General features: G+C 41.0%; 1 protein-coding gene across 2 annotated transcripts in view; it reads right to left on the bottom strand.

Annotated features, from left to right (window-relative positions):
- The window catches only part of LOC123605215 (adhesion G protein-coupled receptor E4-like), a 78667-nt gene that overhangs the window by 17869 nt on the left and 32925 nt on the right, over positions 1–27873 (bottom strand). The window contains exons 12-17 of one of the 2 annotated variants that reach the window (XM_045491779.1): positions 25618–25853; positions 23605–23671; positions 22449–22540; positions 21118–21298; positions 18823–18918; positions 15858–16722 (exon numbers count right to left, since the gene is read on the bottom strand). In XM_045491779.1, the coding sequence (XP_045347735.1) occupies positions 16615–16722; positions 18823–18918; positions 21118–21298; positions 22449–22540; positions 23605–23671; positions 25618–25853 (780 nt within the window). In that variant the 3' untranslated portion in view covers positions 15858–16614. Of the gene's footprint in view, positions 1–15857; positions 16723–18822; positions 18919–21117; positions 21299–22448; positions 22541–23604; positions 23672–25617; positions 25854–27873 lie in introns of those variants that run through there. The other variant, XM_045491778.1, reaches the window with a different exon arrangement.

The following is a 27873-nucleotide window of genomic DNA, read 5'->3' as shown; positions in this document are numbered from 1 at the left end:
TCTGTGTCCTCGTCAAAAACAAAAAAATGGTAACCATGCGAGGGGATGGGTGCGTTAATTAGCTTGACTGTGGTGATTGTTTCCCAGTGTCTATGTATATCAAAACATCACGTGGTACATTTTCATTATATACAATTTTATTTGTTGGCCATACCTCAGTAAAGCTTGGCAGGGAGAGGAAAAAAAAATGAACTGAATCAAACCCACAGAACTAGATATAAAATATTAATGTGTGAAACTTAGTGTAAGTAAATGTGAGAATGAGTTAACAAATATTAGTAAAATAGGGACATTTCAGTTCTATAATTCAGACTTTTAGGATATGATTTGTGAAGTAGAGAAGTGACTTTTCTTCCTGCTTTTCATGGTATTTTTGCCATGCAGAAATTACATTGAAATGGGTTTTCTTATCCTCTCCCTAACCCTGACCCTGACCCTGACTGTTGCAAGCAGACATACAAATAAGACTTGTCCTATTTCCTAGTTCCTTACCCTCAAAGGGCTCACTTCTTAGAACTTCCCTCTGTCTGATCTCACCCGCTGGCTAGCCCAGATCCCCATTAGAGATACCTGCTGCCAGCCTCCACTTCTTGCTGAAGAGTGGATGATTTTTCTAGTAAGTAAGCTAAATTAAACATGTTGTCTATGTCCTAGGTAGTGAAATCTGGAGTTGACATCAATATTGAGGGAATACTGTGCTATTCCAAGAGGAGCACTGAGAACTTAGAGATTTCATACATTGTGGCAGGAGAGGGGGAGAGAGGGGTTAGGAGGGTTGAGTGACTTTCACCAGGGTATGTTGAAAATGGAATTCCCCACTTGGGTACCTCTGACCATCAGCTCCAGCCATTAACTGCTGTGCTATAGAGTCATATGTTTACTGTTCCTTTTCCCTACAACTTGGTTCAATTGTCTTCACTCTGAAGACTAACTTTCTCCAGATGGTGAACAGGGTCCCTGATGGCCAACTCAATGGGACTTCAGAGACTGTCTTCCAGACCTCAGCTAGACTAGGTTCAACCTGGGCTTTCCTCTCTGTCCTTATAGAATCCAGTTTGAACAAAAGTCTTCCTAAATCAATTCAGCAGACATCCCCCACCCTTGGTGTCTGAACACCCTCCTTATCTTACTATCCTCACTTGCCCTGGGTAAGAATGCCTCTGACCCCTGATGTTTCCTCTTGGTAATTTTCCATTCCCTGACCCTGATCCTTGTATATAAATCTCCACTTATCTATGATGGAATCAGAACTGAGTCCAATCTCCTTCCCCACTACAAGACCCTATTGCACTGGTCCCTACACCCATTGCAAAGTTCTCCCTCTTGAAAAAAGTCTGCCTTACTGTTCTCTAGCAAGTGTCTTTAAATGACTTTCTCTTTAATAGTTAGAATAATATTGTTTTTTGAACACCCACCAGGCCCATTATGGTCTCTTTGTTCAAATGTTTAAGAGAGGAAATCTGATTGGTTAGACAAAAAGTCAATGACTTGACCCCTCCTGGGTGGCCACACTATTGCACCTGGCAATGGTCAGTGGGGATAAAGTTATATGGCATGTGGGGTGCACTTTCTGTGCCAAAGGGACAGGTATCATGGAAGAAAGCTGACACACTAGCAATGTTGTCTTCTAAATGTAGCCATCAACAAGAATTCTGTCTTTTCTATCAGGTAAATATCAGTGTGTAAGCATAAATATAACATAAATAAAAGGAGGCATGGGGATGAGAAATGATGATCAAGACAGATGGTAACAGAAAGTGTAAGAACTAAACCAGGAACAGGATGGACCAATCAGCAAGTTCATCATACACAAGAATATTTATTGAGCACGTACCACATGCTAGATACTGTTGTAAGCACTGAGTATACAGCAGTGAATGAAACAAACAAACAAACAAAACCCCTGTCCTCATGGCATGGACACTCTGGTAGAGTAACAGAAGAAGTAAAGCAAATAAGTAAAATGTATGTTTAGCAGTGCTGAGTACTGTTGAGCAAGGAAAGGTGATAGAGAAATCTGGGACCATGAACCATCAAATGACCAGGGACAGCTTCATTGTGAAGGTGGTGTTTGGAGAGAGACTTGAAATGCACATGAATCATGAAGACATTAGGGATATTCTGAATTAGAATTAGAAGACATTAGAATATTCTGGGAGGGAACAGAAAGCCCTCTGCCATTCCTGAGGCAGGAGTGAGTCTGTTCTGTTTGAGAAGGAGTGAGGAGAGCAGTTCAGCTGGAAAGAGAACTACAAGGAAACTAGGAGGAAAATAGTAGGATGCTGACTCCCAGAAGTAAGGGTGGTCAAGTGCCTGATTCGTGGAGATGCTCCATGACCACTCTGGATTTTGATTATAGGAACTCAGATTTTGAAAAGAGGAGTAACCTGATCTGACTTCTGTATTGAAGTGAGTTCAGGTGACCAACCATCCCAGTTTTCCTTTAGCACCAAACTTCCCATATCTGGGGAAACTCTTCAGTCCTGGGAAAAATGGGACAGCTGGTCACCCCAGCTGGATGCCACATTGATAAGAGACATGAGAGCAGATGTTGAGGACCCAGTAAAATGGCTACTGCAGTAGCTCCTTCTTTACTCTTTGAATGTAGACTAGTTGCCAGGATATTCTCCAGTTGCTTGTAATGAACATTTTAATGTAATGGAAAAGGCATGGAGATTGTGTCTTTGATGACCTCATCAGGATGCTTCACCAGACTTCAATTGTTCACACTTGGACTCCTTGTCATGCGAGATCATTAAATGTCTTTATGCTTGAGGCAGTGCCTCCCAAGTGTGAACGAATATTCATAACTACTGAGAGTCTTGTTACAATGCAGGTTTGATTCAGTAGGTCTAGAGTGAAGGCTGCAATACTGAATCTCTAACAAGTGCAGTCCATGCTTGTGCTGCTGGCACAAGGACCATGCTTTGAGTAGACAGTGTTCCTCAAACTTAAATATACATAAGAATCTCCTATGCCAGAAAGGATTGGCAGGATATATTCAACGTGCTGAATCAGAAAAATATGCAGCCAAGAATTCTTTATCCAGAAAGCCTGTCATTCAAAACAGAAGGAGAGTTAAAGAATTTCCTAGACAAACAAAAACTAAGGAGTTCATGACCACTAAACCAGCCCTGCAAGAAATTATAAGGGGGACTCTGAGTGAGAAAAGACAAAACAAGAAAGACCAAAAGCAACAAAGACTAGAAAGGACCAGAGAACATCTCCAGAAACACCAACTCTATAGACAACACAATGGCACTAAATTCATATCTTTCAGTACTCACTCTCAATGTCAATGGACTAAACGCTCCAATCAAAAGACATGTGGTATCAGAATGGATAAGAAAATAAGACTCATCTATACACTGCTTATAAGAGACCCATTTTAGACCTAAAAACACACGCAGATTGAAACAAAGTGGATGGAGAACCATCTAGTATACAAATGGTGATCAAAAGAAAGCTGGAGTAGCCATACTTATATCAATCTAGACTTTAAAATAAAGACTTTAACAAGAGATGAAGAAGGATATTATATTATAATTAAGGGGACTATCCACCAAGAAGATCTATCAATTGTAAATATTTATGCCCTCAATGTGAAAACACCCAAATATATAAATCAATTAATCATAAAGAAACTCATTGATAATAATACCATAATAGTAGGGGACTTCAACACCCCACCTACAGCAATGGACAGATCATCTAAGCAGAAAATCAACCAAGAAACAATGGCTTTGAGTGACACACTGGACTGATGGACTTAACAGATATATTCAAAACATTTCATCCTAAAGCAACAGAATACACATTCTTCTCGAGTGCACATGGAACATTCTCCAGAATAGACCACATACTGGGACAAATCAGCCCTCAACAAATACAAAAAATAGAGATAATACCTTGCATATTTTCAGACGACAACACTATGAAACTCAAAATCAACCACAAGAAAAAATTTGGGAGGATAGAAGATGGCAGTGTAGGAGGACTCTGGGCTCACCTTGTCCTGCTGATCACTTAGATTCCACCCACACCTGCCTGAATAACCCAGAAAACCACCAGAAGACTAGCAGAACGTACTCTATGGAGCCAAGCGTAGACAAGAGGCCCACAGAGAGGGTAGGAAGGGCGGAGAGGCAGTGCGTTCTACATGGACTGGCAGGAGGGAGCTGGGGCCATGGAGAGGCAGCCCGCTGGGCAAGGCAGAGCCCCCGAGTCTGGCTTGCAAAAGTGGAGGGGCTGGACTCCGTGAGTTCTGACAGCCAGTGGGACTTAACATCTGGAATCTTAAAAGTCAATAGCTCTGCTCTCGGAGAGCAGGGAGGTCAAGAGGACACTGGGAGGGAGGGTTGTTGAGCCCTGGAAGACAGAGCTCAGCTTGGCGGAGAACAAAGGCACTGGCAAGCACCATCTCCCTCTCCCATCCACCAGCCAAAATTCCAAAGGGAACCAATTCCCATCACCGAATTTGCTTGCACTGAGCAAATGCCCAACGCTGTGCTTCTGTGGATCCATCACTCCAACGGGTCGGCCTCCCTCCTGGTGCTGCATGGCCCCTCCTGCAGGGGACCACCCATGGCAAAGCGAGCTAAATCTGCCCCTCCTGCCTCTGCACCTTGCGGATCCACCCTGGCTAATATGCCAGATCCCATCGAAGCAGCACCACAAGCCTGGCAGTGTGCAAGTAGCCCAGACAGAGGCCACACCACTCCACAGTGAGTCCTGCCCCTGGGAGAGGGGAAGATACGGTACACACCAGTCTGACTGTGGCCCCAGCGGTGGGCTGGGGGCAGACATCAGGTCTGACTGCAGCCCTGCCCACAACACAAGTTACTCCGGACAGCACAGGGGAAGTGCCCCGCAGTTCCATGCCACTCCAGGGACTATCCACGATGATGAAATGGAAGAATTCTCAAAAGAAACTCCAGGAAGTAGTGACAGCTAATGAATTGATCAAAAACAATTTAAGCAATATAATGGAACAAGAATTTAGAATAATAGTCATAAAACTAATCACTGGGCTTGAAAAAAGGATAGAGGACAGCAGAGAATCTATTGCTACAGAGATCAAGGGACTAAGAAATAGTCATGAGGAACTAAAAAATGCTATAAAGAGGTGCAAAGTAAAATGGAGGCACCCACAGCACGGATTGAAGAGGCAGAGGAGAGAATAGGTGAATTAGAAGATAAAATTATGGAAAAAGAGGAAGCGGAGAAAAATAGATAAAAAAAAATCCAGGAGTATGAGGGGAGAATTAGAGAACTAAGTGATGCAATCAAACGGAACAATGTCTGTATAATACGAATTCCAGAAGAGGAAGAGAGAGAGAAAGGGGCCGAAGGTGTACTTGAACAAATCATAGCTGAGAACTTCCTTGATCTGGGGAAGGAAACAGGCATAAAAATCCAAGAGGCACGGGGAACTCCCTTCAGATGTAACTTGAATCAGTCATCTGCACGACATATCATAGTGAAACTGGCAAAATACAAGGATAAAGAGAAAATTCTGAAAGCAGCTAGGGATAAACAGGCTCTAACTTACAAAGGGAGACCATAAGACTAGTGGCATACCTATCTACTGAAACTTGGCAGGCCAGAAAGGAATGGCAGAAAACCTTCAATGTGATAAACAGGAAAAATATGCAGCCAAGAATCCTTTATCCAGCAAGCCTGTCATTCAGAATAAAGGAGAGATAAAGGTCTTCCCAAACAAACAAAAACTGAAGGAATTCATCACCACTAAACCAGCCCTATAAGAGATCCTAAGGGGGACTCTGTGAGTGAAATGTTGCAAAGACTACAACGTACCAGAGACATCACTACTAACATGAAACCTACAGATATCACAATGATCCTAAACGCATATCTGTCAATAATAACACTGAATGTGAATGGACTAAATGCTCCAACCAAAAGACATAGGGTAACAGAATTGATAAAAAAAAAAAAAAAAACAAAAACAAAAAACAAACAAACAAACAAACAAAAAAACAAGACCCATCTATTTGCTGTCTATAAGAGATTCATTTTAGACCTGAGGACACCTTCAGATTGAGAGTGAGGGGATGGAGAACTATCTATCATGCTACTAGAAGTCAAAAGAGAGCTGGAGTAGCCATACTTATATCAGAAAAACTAGACTTTAAATTAAAGGCTGTAACAAGAGATGAAGAAGGGAATTATATAATAATTACAGGGTCTATCCATCAGGAAGAGCTAACAATCATAAATGTCTATGCACTGAATACAGCAGCCCCCAAATATATAAAACAATCACAAACATAAGCAACCTTATTGATAAGAATGTGGTAATTGCAGGGGACTTTAATACCCCACTTACAACAATGGATAGATCATCTAGACACAGGATCAATAAAGAAACAAGGGCCCTGAATGATACATTGGATCAGATGGACTTGACAGATACATTTAGAACTCTGCATCCCAAAGCAACAGAATATACTTTCTTCTCAGGTACACATGGAACATTCTCCAGGATAGATCACATACTGGGTCACAAAACAGACCTTAATAAGTATAAAAGAATTGAGATCATACCATGAACACTTTCAGACCACAATGCTATGAAACTTGAAATCAACCACAGGAAGAAGTCTGGAAAACCTTCAAAAGCATGGAGGTTAAAGAACAGCCTACTAAAGAATGAATGGGTCAACCAGGAAATTAGAGAAGAAATTAAAAAAATATATGGAAACAAACAAAAATGAAAATACAACAATCCAAATGCTTTGGGATGCAGTGAAGGCAGTCCTGAGAGGAAAATACATTGCAATCCAGGCCTATCTCAAGAAACAAGAAAAATCCCAAATACAAAATCTAACAGCACACCTAAAGGAAATAGAACCAGAACAGCAAAGACGCCCCAAACCCAGCAGAAGAAGAGAAATAATAAAGATCAGAGCAGAAATAAACAATATAGAATCTAAAAAAACTGTAGAGCAGATCAACGAAACCAAGAGTTGGTTTTTTGAAAAAAAAACAAAAAAAACAAAAAAAAACAAAATTGATAAACTTCTAGCCTGGCTTCTAAAAAGGAAAAGGGAGATGACCCAAATAGATAAAATCATGAATGAAAATGGAATTATTACAACCAATCTCTCAGAAGTACAAGCAATTACCAGGGAATACTATGAAAAATTATATGCCAACAAACTAGACAACCTGAAAGAAATGGACAAATTCCTAAGCACCACACACTTCCAAAATTCAAACGGGAAGAAATAGAAAACTTGAACAGACCCATAACCAGCGAAGAAATTGAATCAGTTACCAAAAAATCTCCCAACAAATAAGAGTCCAGGACCAGATGGCTTCCCTGGGTAATTCTACCAGACATTTAAAGCAGAGATAATACCTATCCTTCTCAAGCTGTTCCAAAAAAATAGAAAGGAAAGGAAAACTTCCAGACTCATTCTATGAAGCCAACATTACTTTGGTTCCTAAACCAGACAGAGACCCAGCAAAAAAAGAGAACTACAGGCCAATATCCCCGATGAATATGGATGCAAAAATTCTCAACAAGATACTAGCAAATCGAATTCAACAGCATATAAAAAGAATTATTCACCACGATCAAGTGGGATTCATTCCTGGGATGCAGGGCTGGTTCAACATTCGCAAATCAATTAATGTGATACATCACATTAATAAAAGAAAAGATAAGAACCATATGATCCTGTCCATCGATGCAGAAAAAGCATTTGACAAAATTCAGCATTCTTTCTTAATAAAAACCCTCGAGAAAGTCGGGATAGAAGGAACATACTTAAATATCATAAAAGCCATTTATGAAAAGCCCACATATCATCCTCAATGGGGAAAAACTGAGAGATTTCCCCCTGAGATCAGGAACACGACAGGGATGTCCACTCTCACCACTGTTGTTTAACATAGTGTTGGAAGTTCTAGCATCAGCAATCAGACAACAAAAGGAAATCAAAGGCATCAAAACTGGCAAAGATGAAGTCAAGCATTCACTTTTTGCAGATGACATGGTATTATACATGGAAAATCCGATAGACTCCACCAAAAGTCTGCTGGAACTGATATATGAATTCAGCAAAGTAGCAGGATATAAAATCAATGTACAGAAATCAGTTGCATTCTTATATACTAACAATGAGGAAACAGAAAGACAAATAAACTTATCCCATTCACAATTCCACCAAGAATCATAAAATACCTAGGAATAAACCTAATCAAAGATGTAAAAGATCTGTATGCTGAAACTATAGAAAGCTTATGAAGGAAATTGAAGAAGTTACAAAGAAATGGAAAAATGTTCCATGCTCATGAATTCGGAGAATAAATATTGTTAAAATGTCAAAACTACCCAAAGCTATATACACATTCAATGCAATCCCAATCAAAATTGCACCAGCATTCTTCTCGAAGCTAGAACAAGCAATCCTAAAATTTGTATGGAACCACAAGAGACCCTGAAGAGCCAAAGTAATGTTGAAGAAGAAGACCAAAGTGGGAGGCATCACAATCCCAGACTTTAGCCTCTACTATAAAGCTGTAATCATCAAGACAGCATGGTATTGGCACAAAACCAGACACATAGACCAATGGAATAGAGACTCCAGAATTGGACCCACAAAAGTATGGCCAACTAATCTTTGACAAAGCAGGAAAGAATATCCAATGGAAAAAAGACAGTCTCTTGAACAAATGGTGCTGGGAGAACTGGACAGCAACATGCAGCAGAATGAAACTAGACCACTTTCTTACACCATTCACAAAAATAAACTCAAAATGGATGAAGAACCTGAATGTGAGACAGGAAACCATCAAAACCCTAGAGGAGAAAGCAGGAAAAAAAAACCTCTTTGACCTCAGCCGCAGCAATTTCTTACTTGACACATCTCCAAAGGCAAGGGGATTAAAAGCAAAAATGAACTATTGGGACCTTATGAAGATAAAATCTTCTGTACTGCAAAGGAAACAATCAACAAAACTAAAAGGCAACGAATGGAATGGGAAAAGATATTTGCAAATGACATATCAAAGGGCTAGCATCTAAAATCTATAAAGAACTCACCAAACTCCACACCAAAAAACAAATAATCCAGTGAAGAAATGGGCAGAAAACATGAATAGACACTTCTCTAAAGAAGACATCCAGATGGCCAACAGGCACATGAACAGATGCTCAACGTCACTCCTCATCAGGGAAATACAAATCAAAACCACTCTGAAATACCACCTCACACCAGTCAGAGTGGCTAAAATGAACAAATCAGGAGACTATAGAGGCTGGCGAGGATGTGGAGAAAAAGGAACTCTCTTGCACTGTTGGTGGGAATGCAAACTGGTGCAGCCACTCAGGAAAACAGTGTGGAGGTTCCTCAAAAAAGTAAAACTAGAGCTACCCTATGACCCAGCAATTGCACTGCTAGGAAATGACCCAAGGGACACAGGAGTGCTGATACATAGGGGCACTTGTACCCCAACATTTATAGCAGCACTTTCAACAATAGCCAAATGATGGAAAGAGCCTAAATGTCCATCAACTGATGAATGGATAAAGAAATTGTAGTTTATATTCACAATGGAATACTACATGGCAATGAGAAAGAATGAAAGGCTTTTGTAGCAATGTGGATGGAACTGGAGAGTGTTATGCTAAGTGAAGTAAATCATACAGAGAAAGACAGGTACCATATGTTTTCACTCTTATGTGTTTCCTGAGAAACTTAACATAAGACCATGGGGGAGGGGAAGGAAAAAAAAAGGTTAGAGAGGGAAGGAGCCAAACCATAAGAGACTTTTAAAAACTGAGAACAAACTGAGGGTTGATGGGGGGTGGGGGAGAGGGGAAAGTGGGTGATGGGCATTGAGGAGGGCACCTGTTGGGATGAGCACTGGGTGTTGTAGGAAAACCAATTTGACAATAAATTTCGTATTAAAAAAAGGAAAAAATTTGGGAGGACCATGAATAAATGGAGATTAAAGAGCATCCTACTAAAGAATGAATGGGTTAACCAAGAAACTAAAGAGGAAATTAAAAAGTACATGGAAGCCAATGAAAATAAAAACACGACAGCCCAGGGGCGCCTGGGTGGCGCAGTCGGTTAAGCGTCCAACTTCAGCCAGGTCACGATCTCGCGGTCCGTGAGTTCGAGCCCCGCGTCGGGCTCTGGGCTGATGGCTCAGAGCCTGGAGCCTGTTTCCGATTCTGTGTCTCCCTCTCTCTCTGCCCCTCCCCCGTTCATGCTCTGTCTCTCTCTGTCCCAAAAATAAATAAACATTGAAAAAAAAAAAAACACGACAGCCCAAAACCTCTGGGATGCAGCAAAGGCGGTGATAAACGGAAAGTGTACAGCAATCCAGGTCTTCCTAAATAAGGAAGAAAGGCCTCAGATACACAAACTAACCTTACACCTAAAAGAACTGGAAAAAGAACAGCAAATAAAGCCCAAAACCAGCAGAAGAAGGGAAATAATAAAGATTAGAGCAGAAATCAATGCTATTGAAATTAAAAAAAAAAAAACAAAACAAAACAGTAGAACAAATAAATGAACAGGAGCTGGTTCCTTGAAGGAATTAACAAAATTAATAAACCCCTAGCCAGATTGATCAAAAAGAAAAAGGAAAAGACCCAAATAAATAAATCACAAATGAAAGAGGAGAGATCACAACCAACACCACAGAAATACGAACAATAAGAGAATGTTATGAGCAATTATATGCCAACAAATTAGGCAATCTGGAAGAAATGGACAAATTCCTAGAAACATATAAACTACCAAAACTGAAACAGGAAGAAATAAAAAATTTGAACAGAGGGGCGCCTGGGTGGCTCAGTCGGTTGGGCTTCTGACTTTGGTCATGATCTTGCAGTTCATGAGTTCAAGCCCTGCATTGGGCTCTGTGCTAACAGCTCAGAGTCTGGAGCCTGCTTTGGATTCTGTGTGTGTGTGTGTGTGTGTGTCTGCCCCTTCCCTGCTCACCCTCTATCTGTCTGTCTCTCTCAAGAATAAACATTAAAAAAAACATTAAAAATTTTTGAACAGACCCATAACCAGCAAAGAAATGGAATCAGTAATAAAAAATCTCCCAACAAACAGGAGTCTAGGGCTGGATAGCTTTCCAGGGGAATTCTATCAAACATTTAAAGAAGAGTTAACTCCTATTCTTTTGAGGCTGTTCCAAAAAATAGAAATAGAAGGAAAACTTCCAAACTCATTCCATGAGGCCAGCATTACCTTGATTCCAAAACCAGACAAAGACCCCACTAAAAAAGAGAACTACAGACCAATTTCCATGATGAACATGGAAGCAAAAATCCTCAACAAGATACAAGCAACCATATCCAACAATACATTGAAAGGATTATTCACCATGATCAAGTGGGATTTATGCCTGAGATGCAGGAATAATATTTGCTAATATCATCTGTTTTCCCCCTAAGGTCAGGAACACAACAAAGATGTCCATTTTCATCACTGGTTATTCAACATAGTGTTGAAAGTCCTAGCTTCAGCAATCAGACAACACAAAAAAACAAAAGCATACAAATCAGCAAGGAGGAAGTCAAACTTTCACTGTTCACAGACGACATGATACACTGTGTGGAAAACCCGAGGACTCCATCAGGAAACTGCTAGAACTGATCCATGAATTCAGCAAAGTTACAGGATATAAAATCAATGTACAAAAACTGGTTGCATTTCTATACACTAATAATGAAGGAACAGAAAGAGAAATCAAGGAATAAATCCCATTTACCATTGCACCAAGAACCATAAAATACCTAGGAATAAATCTAACCAAAGAGGTGAAAAACCTATATGCTGAAAACTATAGAAAGCTTATGAAAGAAATTGAAGAAGATACAAAAAAATTGAAAAAATATTCCATGCTCCTGGGTTGGAAGAACAAATATTGTTAAAATGTCGATACTACCCAAAGCAATCTACATATTCAATGCAATCCCTATCAAAATAACACCAGCATTTTTCACAGAGCTAGAACAAACAATCCTAAAATCTGTATGGAACCAGGAAAGACACTGAATAGCCAAAGCAATCCTGAAAAAGCAAACCAAAGCTGGAGGTCTCACAATCCCAGACTTAAAGCTGTATTACAAAGCTGTAATCATGAAGACAGTATGGTACTGGCACAAAAACAGACACTCAGATCAATGGAACAGAATAGAGAGCCCAGAAATGGACCCACAAACATATGGCCAACTAATCCATGACAAAGCAGAAAAGAATATCCAGTGGAAAAAAAGACAGTCTCTTCAGCGAATGGTGTTGGGAAAATTGGACAGCAACATGCAGAAGAATGAAACTAGACCACTTTCTTATACCACAAAAATGAAATGGATGAAAGACCTAAACGTAAGACAGGAAGCCATCAAAATCCTAGAGGGGAAAACAGGCAGCAACCTTTTATGACCTCAGTTGCAGCAACTTCTTACTTGACATGACTCCAGAGGCAAGGGAGACAAAAGTAAAAATGAACTATTGGGATTTCATCAAGATAAAAAGTTCTGCGCAGTGAAGGAAACAATCAGCAAAACTAAAAGACAACCGATAGAATGGGAGAAGATATTCACAAATGACATATCTGACGAAGGGTTAGTATCCAAAATTTAAACAACTTATCAAACTCAACACTCAAAAAACAAATAATCCAGGATGAAATGGGAAAAAGACACAGTTAGACACTTTTCCAAAGAAGACATCCAGATGGCTAACAGACACATGAAAAAATGCTCAACATCGCTAATCATCAGGGAAATACAAATCAAAACCACAATGAGACACCACCTCACACCTGTCAGAATGGCTAATGTGAACAACTCAGGCAACAACAGATGTTGGTGAGAATGCAGAGAAAGAGGAACCCTTTGTACTGTTGGTGGGAATGCAAACTGGTGCAGCCACTCTGGGAAACAGTGTCGAGGTTCCTCAAAAAGTTAAAAATAGAACTACCTTATGACCCAGCAATTGTACTACTAAGTATTTATTCATAGGATATAGGTATGCTGTTTCAAAGGGGCACATGCACCCCAGTGTTTATAGCAGCGCTATCAACAATAGATAGCCAAAGTATGGAAAGAGCCCAAATCCATTGAGTGATGAATGGATAAAGATGCGGCAGTGGCGGCGGTGGTGGTGTGTGTGTGTGGGTACACACGGAGTACTAGTTGGTAATCGAAAAGAGTGAAATTTTGCCAATTGCAAAAACATGGATGGAACTAGAGGGTATTATGCTAAGTGAAATTAGAGAAAGACAAATATCACAAATGTGGAAGTTAAAATACAAAACAGATGAACATAAGGGAAGGGAAGCAAAAGTAATATCAAAACAGGGAGGGAGACAAACCGTAAAAGACTCTTAAATACAGAGAATGGAGGGTTGCTGCAGGGGTGTTGGGTGAGGGGATGGGCTAAATGGGCAAGGGGCATTAAGGAGGACACTTGTTGGGATGAGCACTGGGTGTTACACATAAGTGAAGAGTCACTCAATTCTATTGCTGAAATCATTGCTACACTAGATGTTGACTAACTTGGATTTAAATAAATTTTAAAAAGGCATAGTCAAATTATGGAAAGAGCCCAAATGTCTATCGACTGATGAATAGATAAAAAAAGATGAGCGTGCGCGCGCGCGCACACACACACACACTGGAATATTACTCAGCCATAAAAAGAATGGAATGTTGCCATTTGCAACAGCATGGATGGAGCTAGAGTGTATTATGCTTAGTGACATAAGTCAGTCAGAGGAAGACAAATGCCAGAAGATCTCACTCATATGTGGAATTTAAGACACAAAACAGATGAACATAGGGGAAGGGGAAAAAAAGGGAGACAACCCCTGAGAGAACAAACTGGGGGTTGCTGGGGGGAAGGTCAGAAGGTGGGCTAAATGAGTGGTGGGTGTTAAGGAGGGCACTTGTAACGAGCACTGGGTGTAGTATTAAGTGATGAATCACTCAGTTGTACTCTTGAACCCAATATTATACCACATGTTAACTAACTAGAATTTAAATAAAAACTCAAAACATAAAAAAGAATCCCCTGTAGAGTTTGTTAAGCCATGGATTCCTGGGCCCCCAACTGTAGGGATTCTGTGTCTGGTGGTGATTTTCAGGTGACATCTGAGATTTGCATTTTTAACAATATCCCAGGCCGTGCTGATGATGCAGATCCGTAGACCACAAGTTTCTCAAACTTTGACTTGCATAGAATCTCCTAGAGATCATGTTAAAAAGAAGGGTCCTATTCACTGGATCTGGGATGGAACCGAAGATTCTGCATTTGTACCAAATTTCCAAGTGATTTGCATGTCACTATGCTGCTGATTTTCAGGCCACATTTGGGCAGCAAGACAGAGCAGCTAGATTTCTATTAGTTGCAACTGAGAACATCCATGATTCATGCACTTCCTGTATGTATTTTTGCAGGGAAAAGACCCACTTTTTAAAAATCTGACTCTCAAAGTATTCTGTGATGCAATAAAAGAAAATCTTAAGAGCCCCCGGCTTGGAGTCTCTTAATTTTATTTCCTCACCTCTGCAGCACAAACCCAAGCAGGGGACCCTTCTCAGCAAAAGTACATGTTGCAAAGAAGCAGATGTGGGTTTTGATGAATAGTCTCTGCCACAGCGAGGTGGGCAGTTCCCAGAAAAGAAAGCTGGCCAGACAAGAGGTGTTCCCCAGACATACCACCCCCTTGGAGTGCAGAGCATGTGTGTAATAACCACATTCTGATTGAGTATTCATTTCCTGGAACAGCTGGGTGACCACAAAGGACTTTTTCACTATGAACTAATGCCTAAACCAGTAATTCTCAATAAGATCACTTCTGTTCCCAGGTGGCAATGTCTGGAGACATTTCTGATGGTCACAGTGGGTGTGTGTGGGATGGGGGAGGTTACAGGCATCTAGCGGGTAGAGGCCAGGGATGCTGCTGCAAATACTGCAATGCACAGCAGCTCCTGCCCGCAAAAAGAATTATCCAGGCCAAAATGTTAACAGTGCAGAGCTTGAGAATTAATGTTCTAGGTGGAGGCAGGGAAACTATCACTTACCACCTTGCAATTGATCATTAAAACATCTATCATTCTTGCCTTCCAGAAGTTTATAGTCCAGGCAGGAATGATTTACAAGCACACACGTATCATGTGTGCAATAGCACACAAAATATAGGGTAAGTCACATCATACTGACGGTAATAGAGTAAGGAATTTCACTGAGGTCTAGAAGAATAAAGGGCTCTCAAAGGATGAAGACAGTAGTTCTTAAAGAAAGCGAGGGGGGTGAGCGAGGCAGATAAGAGAAAGAAAGCAGACCTGATGTTGGGAGGAAGTGAAAATATTGAATAGAGAGGTCCAAACCCGAAGCGCCTAGAACATTTGGCTTGTTTATTCACTTTTTGCAACTGTTTTGGATGCAAAAACAGCAGCGACATTAGCGGGGCTTAAGCACAAGGATTTGTCAACTGCCCAGGAAGGTTGCATTTCATGCGAGTTCTATTCGTGTATATTTGAGATTGCAGGATATAAAAAGTCACACCGCAGGCATGCATTTTGAAACCATGTGAATCTCCCCAATTTGTCTCCCTGAGACGAATCACATAATTTTAAAGCCGGCAAGTGGAGTGAATCGTGCATTCTGTTTGCATCGCCACCATGTGGAAGAGACACTTAAGCTGATTAAGCAGAAAAAGGGACAGTCTTTGGTTCATGCCTTAAAAACTGCACAAGAAATCTCTTCAAATGAATCACGGTGAGTCTCAGCTGCTATTTTTACATTTCCCGCTGTTATTATTTAAAGTTGCTTTTAAAATACTGTCTGGTAACAAAGTTAGCCATACATTTATTTATTTTGGTGCTGAAAAACACACTAAATCCAATGACTTTGAAAACAAAATTAGAAATGTTAAAACTAAATACATAAGGCCAAAGGACTGCTGTGACATCCCTCCCCCCCCCCCTCCCCACCGCTATTGTTTTGGGAGCATTTCCATGAGGACATGATGTGACATTAAGTATATGTGCTACTAAAGCGAGTGCTTGAGATCACACTAAAATTAACCTGAGTATATGAGTAGGTTTGAAAGTCATCAAGCAAAGAAGACAGTGCTGGTCTCCTGACCACTAGACATTTCCTTAGGACGCCCTCCTGAGTGGGATGGAGGTGTATTTTTACAACGCAAGAATACAACCCTGTTTTTAATATTTATTCATATGGGAGTTATTGAACTATGAAAATGTTGAGTGATGCAAGATCTTCAGCAGTATAAAGTGGAGCCAAAAATTCAGAGAGAGAAATCTGCAAGCTGAATCCAGATGTTGGCCAATAAATCCTGGGCAAGGTAGTATTAGCTGGAAGATGAAAATCCCTTATTTCCCTTGTTGTTAAAAAGAATTCTCTGAGCATTTAATGGCACACGATATACAATTCTGGGTTTGGGGGTCTCAGTAGTCTCTCGACACCCCTTTCTTTCTACGGAGACAGAAGCCAAAATAGGGAAAAGAGTCACGACTGCTTTCAGGAGAAAGACAGATGGTGGCATTTGTCCCATCCGTGTGTCACCACAGGGGGTGCTGTCCACAGCAGCTCAGTTTTCTGGTTTTAGCCAAAGAGCAGAGATCAGAGTCTGAGGCTGTGGTTGAACAGACGCAGCGTCTCTTCTGCGATAGAATTCTGATGATGTTGTTGGTTCCTCCTATTTGGGGGGAAATAATGTGTAGAAAAAGCTGAAGAGAAATTAACACCTCAGAAATTACCTAGGACTTCCAGCAGTGCCTAGATAGGACAAGCAAGAATTTCTCTAGGGTCTAAAGCTCAGTAAAGAGGTCCTAATATATGGCTTACAGCCTCTCCCGTCCCCAAACACCATCTGCAATGGTCTTTTTATTTATTTGATCTTTTCACAAACATTTACAGGGGGTTTACTGCGGACGAGGCAGCGTCCTAAGCTCTTAGCACATACGACATCACTTACTTCTCATGATGGGATAGATACTATTATCATCCTCATTTACAGATGAAGAAACTGAGGCACAGAGACATTAAGTGGCTAGCATAAGCTGATGCAGCCTGGAACTGGTGGAGTTGTCACTTGAACCCAGGCATGTTGGCTCCATTCAAACAGTGACGAATCGCTTTAATGCTACAGAGGATCAGTAATGACTGTAAGGATGGATATGCGCTTTTTAGAGAGAAAAGTGTTGTCCAAAGATAAGGAGACCAGATTACTGTTTGGGGCCTTCTATGTAGCTGATTCTTGATAATTTGGTATTAATAAAAAGCAGCATTGACATGGTTCAGAGTAGAGCAAAGTGCTTTCATGTACATTGTTTCGTTCCTCAATCAATCAGGCATTTCAATGATGAATGAATTGAGGCTCAGAGAAGTTAAATTATTTGCCCATCATCTACCACCTAAAACCTGAAAGAGTCAAAATACGAACTCAAATCTGGCGAACCCCAGAATCCACACTATGGATTCTACTATGTGACATGTTTTGGGGGACTACGAGCATTGGGAAAGTTCAGGTTGACATATCCTTTGGCCGTTGCTGATTCTAGCCAAGAGGTGAACCTGTGGCATACACTGATAGGACATAGTGAGCAGCCACTAAGCAGAAATGTCCTTAATATGAGAGTGCATGTCCTATCAAGCTGGTCCCAATATTGTTGACAATCTGGGGTGACAACTCTGGTGACAACTAAGGAAAGCTGTCAACTTTCAGAGAAAGACAGACCCAAGTTGGAACCCTCTACCCAGCTGAGTAGCTTTGAGCAAATCATGTGGACTCTCCCAGTCTGTTTGCTCATCTGTAAGCAAGGAATTTAGACACTCAACATCTTTCGTGGGCCAGGCATTGCTCTAGGTAGAAGGAAAACAATAGTGACCACAACAGTGAAACTTACAGGGGAGCAGAGGCTGACCAAAAGCAAATACTTCAATGTTTTTAAGACTAAGACAAATATCATACAGAGAGGCACATCATACAGAGAATTAAAATAGAATGTAGTGACAGAGACTGTGAAGGGCTGTCACCGTGACTACCTTACTGAAAACCAAACTCCCCTCACCCCATGCGTCCTGATTTCTCTTCACTGCTCTGTATTTTTCTATAGCACACATCACTTTGTGATATACTGTATAATCTACACTTGGAGGTTTATTGTCAGCCCCCCCACCCCACTCCAACATCAGTCCTGTGAGGGGAAGGATTTTTGTCAATGTGTCCACTGCTGTTTCCCCAACACCTAATACAGTATCTAGCATGTACTGGATAATCAATAAATATTTGTTAAATGAATGTGGTTAAATTATCATTTGGATATTTGTGGAGAGACTGGGGAGAGGGAGAGAAAGAGAGAGAGAGGATGAAAGAGAGAGCGAGAAAGACAGGGATGGAAGAAAGGATGGATCCAGGGATGGATAAAGGAATGAATGAAGGAGGGAAGAAGGAGGGAAGGAGGGAGGGAAGGAGGGATGATAAAGGAGGGATAGAGGATAGGGAAGGAAGGATGAAGGAGGGAAGGAGGGATGCAGGAAGAAAGAATGGGAGGGGGGAGAAGGAAGGAGGGAGGGAAGGAGGGAGAAAGGGAGAGAGAGAAAAAGAGAGAGAGAAAGCAAGCAAGCAAGCAGAACTCAACTGGTTTTGGACTCAAAAACCAGAAACCAGCAGCATAATGCAGGAAGCTAATGAAATTTCTCTTTTCTTTTAGATCAAGGACCAGGAAGCTCTTGGTTGTAGGAGACGTTGGGTTTAGCAAGTACACATCACTGCAGAGAAGCTGGTCTTACTTACCATTTTGGTTTGGATAGTAGAGCGAGATACGTCAAAGCTTTCAGTCTCAATCGCTTTCCAGATCCCACTAAACCACTTCTTGTATTCCATTCGCACCTGAGGAATATAGAGGTTTGTGTCATGTCCAGAGCTTGGTTAGAGAGAAAGGACCCCAAATAGGAGGCCAAAGATATAGATGCCAAGCCCTATGACTGCCTTTTCATTACTTTTCTGTATAGTCCTCTTGTTAATTCATTCTGAAATTCAACTTTCTCATTGTGGAAAAGGCATTTACTAGATGTTGGGCACTACAAGGTCTCTACAGAGAGACTTTGAACCCAGTGGTTCATCAAAGTGGTGGTGATGATGATGCTGAGAACAAGGAGGAGGAGGATGGTGAAGGTGATGATGGTGATGCTGCTGGTGGTGATTATAAGGATGAAGCTATGTTCAATACACTTTGCACCATATGCGATGTCATCTTCCATAAACCAAAGGAGAAAGGCTCTTCCCTTATCAGCAATTGAAGGTAAAGAATCTGAAGCTTGTGGAAGTACATGGACTTCCCCAAGGTCATACAGACAGAATTCAACACCTCATGATTCTTACTCAGGACCCCAAACTAACCACTACATACAAACACCCCCTGTGATTACATGGATTCCCTTCATGTAACCTGATTAACATGTCTGAAAAAGATATTTAAATACTTAATACTCGACATTATTTTACCAAAACACTTAAGTTGTACTTCATTTTTGGGTGTGAGGAGTACCAAGCATTGAGAAGGCACTAGAAGATGAAAGAGAAATTAATAAAGTGTTACGATGGTCTTTTGCCACAAGCATCTTAATTGATGGTAGTTCCACTCAATGGCAAAGGGAGGGTGGGGAAGTCAGGAAAATTGTTTCCAATATTCTATGAGGAGTAAAATTATAATAATGACCCTCACAAGAACTGCGCGAGGAGATTCATATTGCATTATCTCATTTAATTCTCAACTGTGAGGCACGTATTGCCATATACACAGATGAGAAGTTGAGGCTCAGAGAGGGTAAGAAAGCTGCCCACACAGCAGCCTACTCAGTGTAAAACCTAACACTAGAGCTGAAGTCTCTCTGTTTCTGGCATATTATGCCAAATTTTCCAGTGCCCCTTCCTAAAGTGCACTACACTGTAAGAGGATTATGTGTCCTTTCTGGTGAACTCAGGTATGGCCACATGACTAGCTCCAGCCAATGAAAGAGAACTAATTCAGGTACAGTTGGCCAGGATCTCCTTTCCCTTTGCCACAAGAACACCAACACTCCAAATAAGGGCTGCCCCTTCAGCCTGTATCCCAGAGTGAAGACGATGTAGATCCAGACACAGTTATGTAGCATGAGCAAGAAATAAACTTTATTGTTGTCACCCACTGAAATTAGGGGGTGGTGGCTATTTGTTACTGCAGCATAATCTCCCTTATCCTGACTGATAAATGCTCTGCTATGGACTAAGTTGTGTCTCCTCAAAATTCATATGTTAAAGGTTTAACTTCCCAGGATGATTGTATTTGAAGATATGACCTTTATAGGAGTGACTAAGAATAAATGAAGTCCTAATGGTAGAGCCCTGATCCAATAGGATTAGTGTCCTGTTAAGAAGAAACATAAAAGCTCTCTCTCCTTGTCTCTCCTATGGAAGGACACAGCAAGAAGGTGGACTTCTGAAAAAAAAAAAAAAAAAAAAAAAAAAAAAAAAAGAGCATTCTCACCAGAACCCAACTGCACAGTCACCCTGACCTCAGATTTCCAGCCTCCAGAATTATAAGAGATATTTCTGTTGTCCAAGTCACATGATCTATGATATTTTGTTCTGTCATCTCCAGCTGACAAAAGCACACTCTTAAGATATAGATTGGGGCGCCTGGGTGGCGCAGTCGGTTAAGCGTCCGACTTCAGCCAGGTCACGATCTCGCGGTCGGTGAGTTCGAGCCCCGCGTCGGGCTCTGGGCTGATGGCTCAGAGCCTGGAGCCTGTTTCCGATTCTGTGTCTCCCTCTCTCTCTGCCCCTCCCCCGTTCATGCTCTGTCTCTCTCTGTCCCAAAAATAAATAAACGTTGAAAAAAAAATTTAAAAAAGATATAGATTGGAATGTGAAATTTAGTTAGATGCACCCAGAACACACAGCATACCCAAGCTGCACCTAAACCTTTTTCCCAGAATCAAGGCAACCACAAGATACAAATATAAAAGATCAGAAAAGGGTGAGAATGTGAATAGCCATTCAATAAGATGGTGGGACTCAGCTGGTGATAAATAAAACAATTAGCCTTACCTGGCGATTAAGGAGACAGTGTACCACAAAGAGCAAAACCCCCTGCAGGACATTGATGATGGTGAATGTGTAGGCAATGACTGATCCGATCACCTTCCCGAACTCTTCAACCATAAAATAGCCAAGGCCCCAAGAACAGCCCAGTATAAATAGCTGAGCAATGGCTTTAAATGTCATGACTCTGGGAAGGAACAGGAGTAATAATAACTATCACTGATCATTATATGTTGGGCACTGTGCTAAATGCTTTGCACGCATTACCTGATTTAAACTTCGCATCACCTCATGTGCTTAAGTGACTCATGCAAAGTCATACAACTCGAAGATGAGGCAGAACCCATGCTTTCAATCACTGCTTCTGAGAATAATGCTTTCTCCTATTCTTCGAAATGATTTATCTGAACCTATTGGAAGATGTGTGGAAAGTGCCTTCTAGAAAGTTGTACTGAAAATGTGTACTGATGATGATATCATGACTTCAGATCATAGGATGCTGTTGGGCTTCTTCAAGAAAATTGTGTTTTGTCAAATAGAAGGGTTGTTGATGGCAACTGTCTGGGACAGCTGACGTGTGTGAGTGTGTGCATGCACATGGTGTGAGCCTACACTCATCCATACATGTGTAGAAGGATGAGGAAACACTAAGAAGGGGGACACTCTGACTCTCTAGGGCAGAAAACACCAAGGCTAGGAGATGTTGGTTGGTATGATAAATAGAGGAGATCAAAGCCAGGGTCTGAAGTTGGAAAGATGCTCCTTAAGTTTTGTTCATCTGACTCACCAATGCACCTGACTCTTGCCCACTTTTGGGTAACATGAGTACCTGCTCCTCATATAAATGGGGGATAGTAGTCATGCCCACCTCATAGATTGGAGTTGTAGGCATTCAGTGAAACAATATTGGTAAATTCCCATCATCTATCAAGTTCCTAGTTAATATTAGTTGTTCTTATTATTTCCAATTATTTAGATCAGTGCCAGTAAGAATTGAGTGTCTACACCCAAGGATAATGGAGCCCCCAGAAGTGGGTGGACTCACGAGGTTGGGGAGAGATGATAATATTGATACTCTTGGCATGAATTTCATATGAACAGTATGCTACACACAGGAGCACCCAATGAATATTTGTTGAGGAAAGAGATCAAGGAGTACATTAAGCTACCTGAAAATTATAGTTTTTACTTCTAGAAATTGTACCCCCCTTGCCCGTTACCAAGTACCAGGATATTTTATATTAGATTTTTATATGGGTTATTCATTCCCAGTCAGAAAGAAAAGTAGTCCTGTAGGAAAAAATCTGTGGCTACCACGGATTCTAGGGCCTTCTTACCTGGTATCCTGAATGGTGGAAACTTCTTTGTTGAGGGAGGAAAGTTTACTTCTCAAAATCCACAGGATTTGAAAGTAGAACACCAAGTTTATCTGTGGACACAGAACTAAAAGTTGACTTGGAATTTTCTCTGGAGTCCAGGTCATGCAACCTAGTTTGAGTTGGACCTAAGAATCTTTCCCCAAAAGATACAGGCCTCGTTGGATGCTATGCTATGGTCTGGTCTTTTATACAGCACATTGTGTATATATGAACTTGTGGCACTTGGTGCTTGATTAGGGTGACTATATAATTTATCATTCAAACCAAGACACCTAGAAAGTGAAAGAGTACTCTTGATAGCTATAGCAGGACAATGATGTGATCAGGAAGCTGCTGACAAACAGGAAAACATATCACTCTATGAAGAGTAGATATTTGCTGAATATTTGTTAAAAAAATTTTAAAATGTTTACTTATTTTTTTTTTATTTTTATTTTTTTTAATTTTTTTTTTCAACATTTTTATTTATTTTTGGGACAGAGAGAGACAGAGCATGAACGGGGGAGGGGCAGAGAGAGAGGGAGACACAGAATCGGAAACAGGCTCCAGGCTCTGAGCCATCAGCCCAGAGCCCGACGCGGGGCTCGAACTCACGGACCGCGAGATCGTGACCTGGCTGAAGTCGGACGCTTAACCGACTGCGCCACCCAGGCGCCCCTACTTATTTTTTTTTAAAGAGAGGGAAAGAGAGTGCGAGTGGGGGAAGGCCAGAGAGAGAGGGAGAAACAGAATCTGAATTAGGTTCTAGGCTCTGAGCTGTCAGCACAGAGCCCGATGCGGGGCTCAAACTCACAAACTACGAGATCATGACCTGAGCGAAGTTGGATGTTTAACAGACTGAACCACACAGATGCCCCACTAAATAGTTGTTGAATGAACAAATGTGGGATTTTTAGAAGAATCTCCAGCAGAGGGTTATATTACATCAGAGTAACAAGTGAACCAGGAGGGAGCCTGGGAAAGAGATATGAAGACAGTGTTTTCAGGAAGAGGGGTAAATCACATTAGACTATATTTTCCTTATCTTCACCTCACTTCTGCTTTAACAGAAAGAAACACACTATGCTTGGCAAACCCAGGGCAGGCACATCAATAACTATCACTAGTCACCCACCAAGATAATGACTGCCACTGGTCCCATAAAACTCCAGATGAACGCTTTATCATGCTTGAGCCAGCAGCTGTTGAGAGAAAGGTGTGCATTAGCTATTTCTCAGAAGGCAAAGGTCTTGAATTCAGACTCCTATAGCAAGATCCAACCAGTGCCAGGAATCATTTAATTCAGAGCCTGGACTTTAGATGGAATCAGACATGGGTCCCCATCTGACATAAGCCGTGTGCTCTAAGCCTCAGTTTCCCCAAGTGTAGAGTGGGGGCAAACAGAAGGATTAAAAGATTAAATAATTACTGTGGTTATATGCAAAGTCTTGAAGTCAGGTAGGGTCACTCCTATGACTTTGTTCTCCTTCAATATTGTGTTAGCTATTTAGGGTCTTTTTCTTCTCTGTACAAACATTAGAATAATTTTATCAATATCTAATTGGTGGTTGAGAATGTGGTTGAGAATGCATTCAATCTACAGATCAAGTTGGAAAGAACTGACAGACTGACTTCTTGACAACATTGAGTTTTCCTATCCATGAACATGGATTATCTCTCCGTTTATTTGAAATTCTTTTATTTCTTTCATCAGGATTTTGCAGTTTTCCTAATATAGATCTTGTAGGAAAGATTAAAATGAGATAATGTGTATACAAATTTGAGTACAGTTCCTGGCAAAGAGGTAAGGCTCAATAAACAGTACCCTAATAATGATTGCTATAAGAAAGAGAGTAAAAATAGTAACAGCTACAGCAAGAAAAACTACCAACACAAATTAAATATGTTCCATATACCAAATAGTCAGCTGCCCAAATACCTTTTATTATGTCATGGCTTATGTTGGCAAAGTTAGCATAATTTATTCTAAACAGAGACCTCACAGCATAAAACTGGTCAATTTAACAAGCAATTGCCAACACTGAGTGGGCAGAAAAGCTCCCGCACTTAAGTTCTATTCTAAGGGTTGTAAACAATAGCCTACAGGGCAAATCCAGTTCACCCCATGTTTTTATAGATAAAGTTTTATTGAAACACAGCCACACTCATCTATTAACATATGGTCTATGACTTGGCTTCTCTCTCGCTACAAGGACAACACTGGGTAATTGCCACAAAGACCATACGACCCGTAGAGACAAAAACAAGTACAATTTGGCCTTTTATAAAGTTTACCAACCCCTGATCTACCCTGCCACTGTATCTCCAGAATCATTCTGGCAGGATGTATGGTTCAAGCTGGAGATGGGGCTTCTTTTTTTCTTCAAGAGGGACACCTTCGTACATGATACTTTAGTACATGCATACCTACTTCCTAACCTAAGCCCCATTGCCAATATACTAGCTTCTTCAACTAACTTTATGGAGCTTTCTAAACTTCTTTAGTCAGGCTAAAAATGCGGCCTTGGGAATTCTGAACTTACTCTCTTTTTAGCTGTGACCTTGAGAAAGTTTCTTAGATGGACTAAGTACCAGGTGTCCTGTGTATGAAGTAACGAACAGTGCTGATTCCACAGGGTCATGGGGAGAATAAGAAAATACTGTGTTATCTCTGATACAGAACAGGACCTCTAGGTTTATTGCTATTGTTGTTACTCTTTACATTTGGGGGATTAACCTCAACCTATTCAACCTACTCTTTCAGAATCCTACAGAACATAGAGGCCACAGGTGGGCTTTTATGTTCCTGAGTTTCCCAAATGTGTTTTTTTCTACCTAATTTCCTAAACTGAATTCAAAATTTTATGTGTAAGTACATTTGTCTGAAAGGTACATTTCCCTATTTGGGGAAATAGACTCTAGGTTTTACCAAAGTTCTTAAGAGGATCCAACCCCAAAGATGCTGAGAACCATTCCTCTAGGAATTTTGAAGAGAAAATAGAATTCTGGCTCAAAAAAAAAAAAAAAAAAAAAAGGACTGGTTTGATGTATAACTCACAACAGCAAACGTGCTGAAATATTTTTTGATTTCAGATCTTGCATCAGCCATGGGCACAACTTGTACCCTAAATGCATACATCATTCTTACCGATCATATGTTCCATAATTTTGGGGTCCTACTATTGCAGACACAGCCACAATCAGAGCTGGAACCCCATAGCCAAAAGGGTACATGAACCTCTTCTTGAATTTGCCTGCACTGGTGTAATTGGCCACCTTGAGGTTTCTGACGGTTAGGAAAAGCTGTAGCCCTTCAAGGAGCATCCAGGTGAAGGAGGCCAGGTAGAGGTAATGCAGCACACCAGCGATGATGGAACACAGCACCTGCAGGGGAGACAAGAGTTAGGAGTGTTGTCTCCACCTGATCCGATCCTCAGCAGTTGACATTTCCTGGATGTTGACCTGCATTTTCTGTTTATTTAATGTTTATTTGCTTTTGAGAGAGAGAAAGACAGAGCATGAGTGGGAGAGGGGCAGAGAGAGGGAGACACAGAATCTGAAACAGGGTTCAGGCTCTGAGCTGTCAGCACAGAGCCCGACGTGGGCTCAAACCCATGAACTGCGAGATTGTGACCTGAGCCGAAGTCGGAGGCTTAACCGACTGAGCCACCCACATGCCCCCTGCATTTTCAATCCTAACACCTATGACATTTTGCCTACGGGCAACACATTTTGGGGAGCTCTCACTGACCCATGCTTACCCCATGGATGGGGCAGGCCAGAAGTGCTGAGGAATAAATACCACACAAACAGTCCTCAGATCCATGATGGATCAGAGTTGGTAGATGAATATTCCATGGCCCTTATCCTTTGGGTAGGTGAGATGCTTAATTTTTTTGTGTTAACTCAACTGAGCTAAGGAAAATGCCCAGATAACTGGTAAAACATTATTCCTGGGTGTGTCTGTGAGGGTGTTTCAGGTATATATTACCATTTGAATCAGTAAACTGAGCAAAGAAGATCACCCTCACCAATGAGAGTGGGCATCATCCAATCAATGGAGAGCCTACATTAATTTTTTATGGAGGAAGAGAGAATTTGCTCCATCTATTTGAGTTGGGACATCTCTCTTCTCAAGCCCTCAGACATTGGTAGTTATGGTTCCAATAAAAAAAAGACTATTTTACGAAACAGATTTTTTTTTTTTTTTTACAAAAACAGAAGGTAGGCCTGACTCAGCCTCAGCACTGTCATTTGCCAATCTCTGCCCATTTTCTAATGAGGAAACTAAAGCCCAAAGAGATTAAAATCTCACCCAAGATCATACAACTAAAAAATAAAAATGGATTTGAAACGCAAACCATCTTTAAAGACTATACTTAATCTTTTTAAATTTTTCTTATTGCTTATTTATTTTTGAGACAGAGAGGCAGAGTGAGAGCAGGGAGGGGCAGAGAGAGAAGATGACACAGAATCTGAAGCAGGTTCCAGGCTCTGACATGTCAGCACAGAGCCCAATGCGGGGCTTGAACTCATGAACTGTGAGATCGTGACCTGAGCTGGAGTCGGATGCTTTAACTGACTGAGCCACTCAGGCACCCCAAGACTATACTCTTTTTAAAAAAATTTACATCCAAGTTAATTAGCATACAGTGCAACAATGATTTCAAGGGTAGATTCCTTGAATCTGTGCCTCTTACCCATTTAGCCCATCCCCCCTCCCACAACCCCTCCAGTAACCCTCTGTTTGTTCTCCATATTTAAGAGTCTCTTCTGTTTTGTTCCCCTCCCTATTTTTATATTATTTTTGTTTCCCTTCCCTCATGTTGTTTTGTCTCTTAAAGTCCTCATATGAGTGAAGTCATATATTTGTCTTTCTCTGACTGATTTTGCTTAGCATAACACCCTCCAGTTCCATCCACATAGTTGCAAATGGCAAGATTTTATTCTTTTTGATTGGCAAGTAATACTCCATTGTGTATATATACCACATCTACTCTATCCCTTCATCCATCGAGGGACATTTGGCCTCTTTCCATTCTTTGGCTATTGTTGATAGTGCTGCTATAAACATTCGGGTGCATGTGCCCCTTTGAAACAGCACACCTGTATCCCTTGGATAAATACCTAGTAGTACAATTTCTGGGTCATAGGGTAGTTCTAGTTTTAATGTTTTGAGGAATCTCCATACTGTTTTCCAGAGTGGCTGCACCAGTTTGTATTCCCACCATCAGTGCCAAAGAGCTCCTCTCTCTCCGCATCCTCGCCAAAATCTGTTGTTGCCTGAGTTGTTCATTTTAGCCATTCTGACAGGTGTAAGGTGGTATCTCATTGTGGTTTTGATTTGTATTTCCCTGATGATGAGTGAGTTGAGCATTTTTTCATGTGTCAGTTGGCCATCTGG

The sequence above is a fragment of the Leopardus geoffroyi genome, chromosome A2 (genome assembly GCF_018350155.1).
Source record: "Leopardus geoffroyi isolate Oge1 chromosome A2, O.geoffroyi_Oge1_pat1.0, whole genome shotgun sequence".
NCBI lineage: Eukaryota > Metazoa > Chordata > Mammalia > Carnivora > Felidae > Leopardus > Leopardus geoffroyi.
The sequence above is the reverse complement of the archived record's forward strand: the minus strand, read 5'-3'. Positions and strand labels throughout refer to the sequence as shown.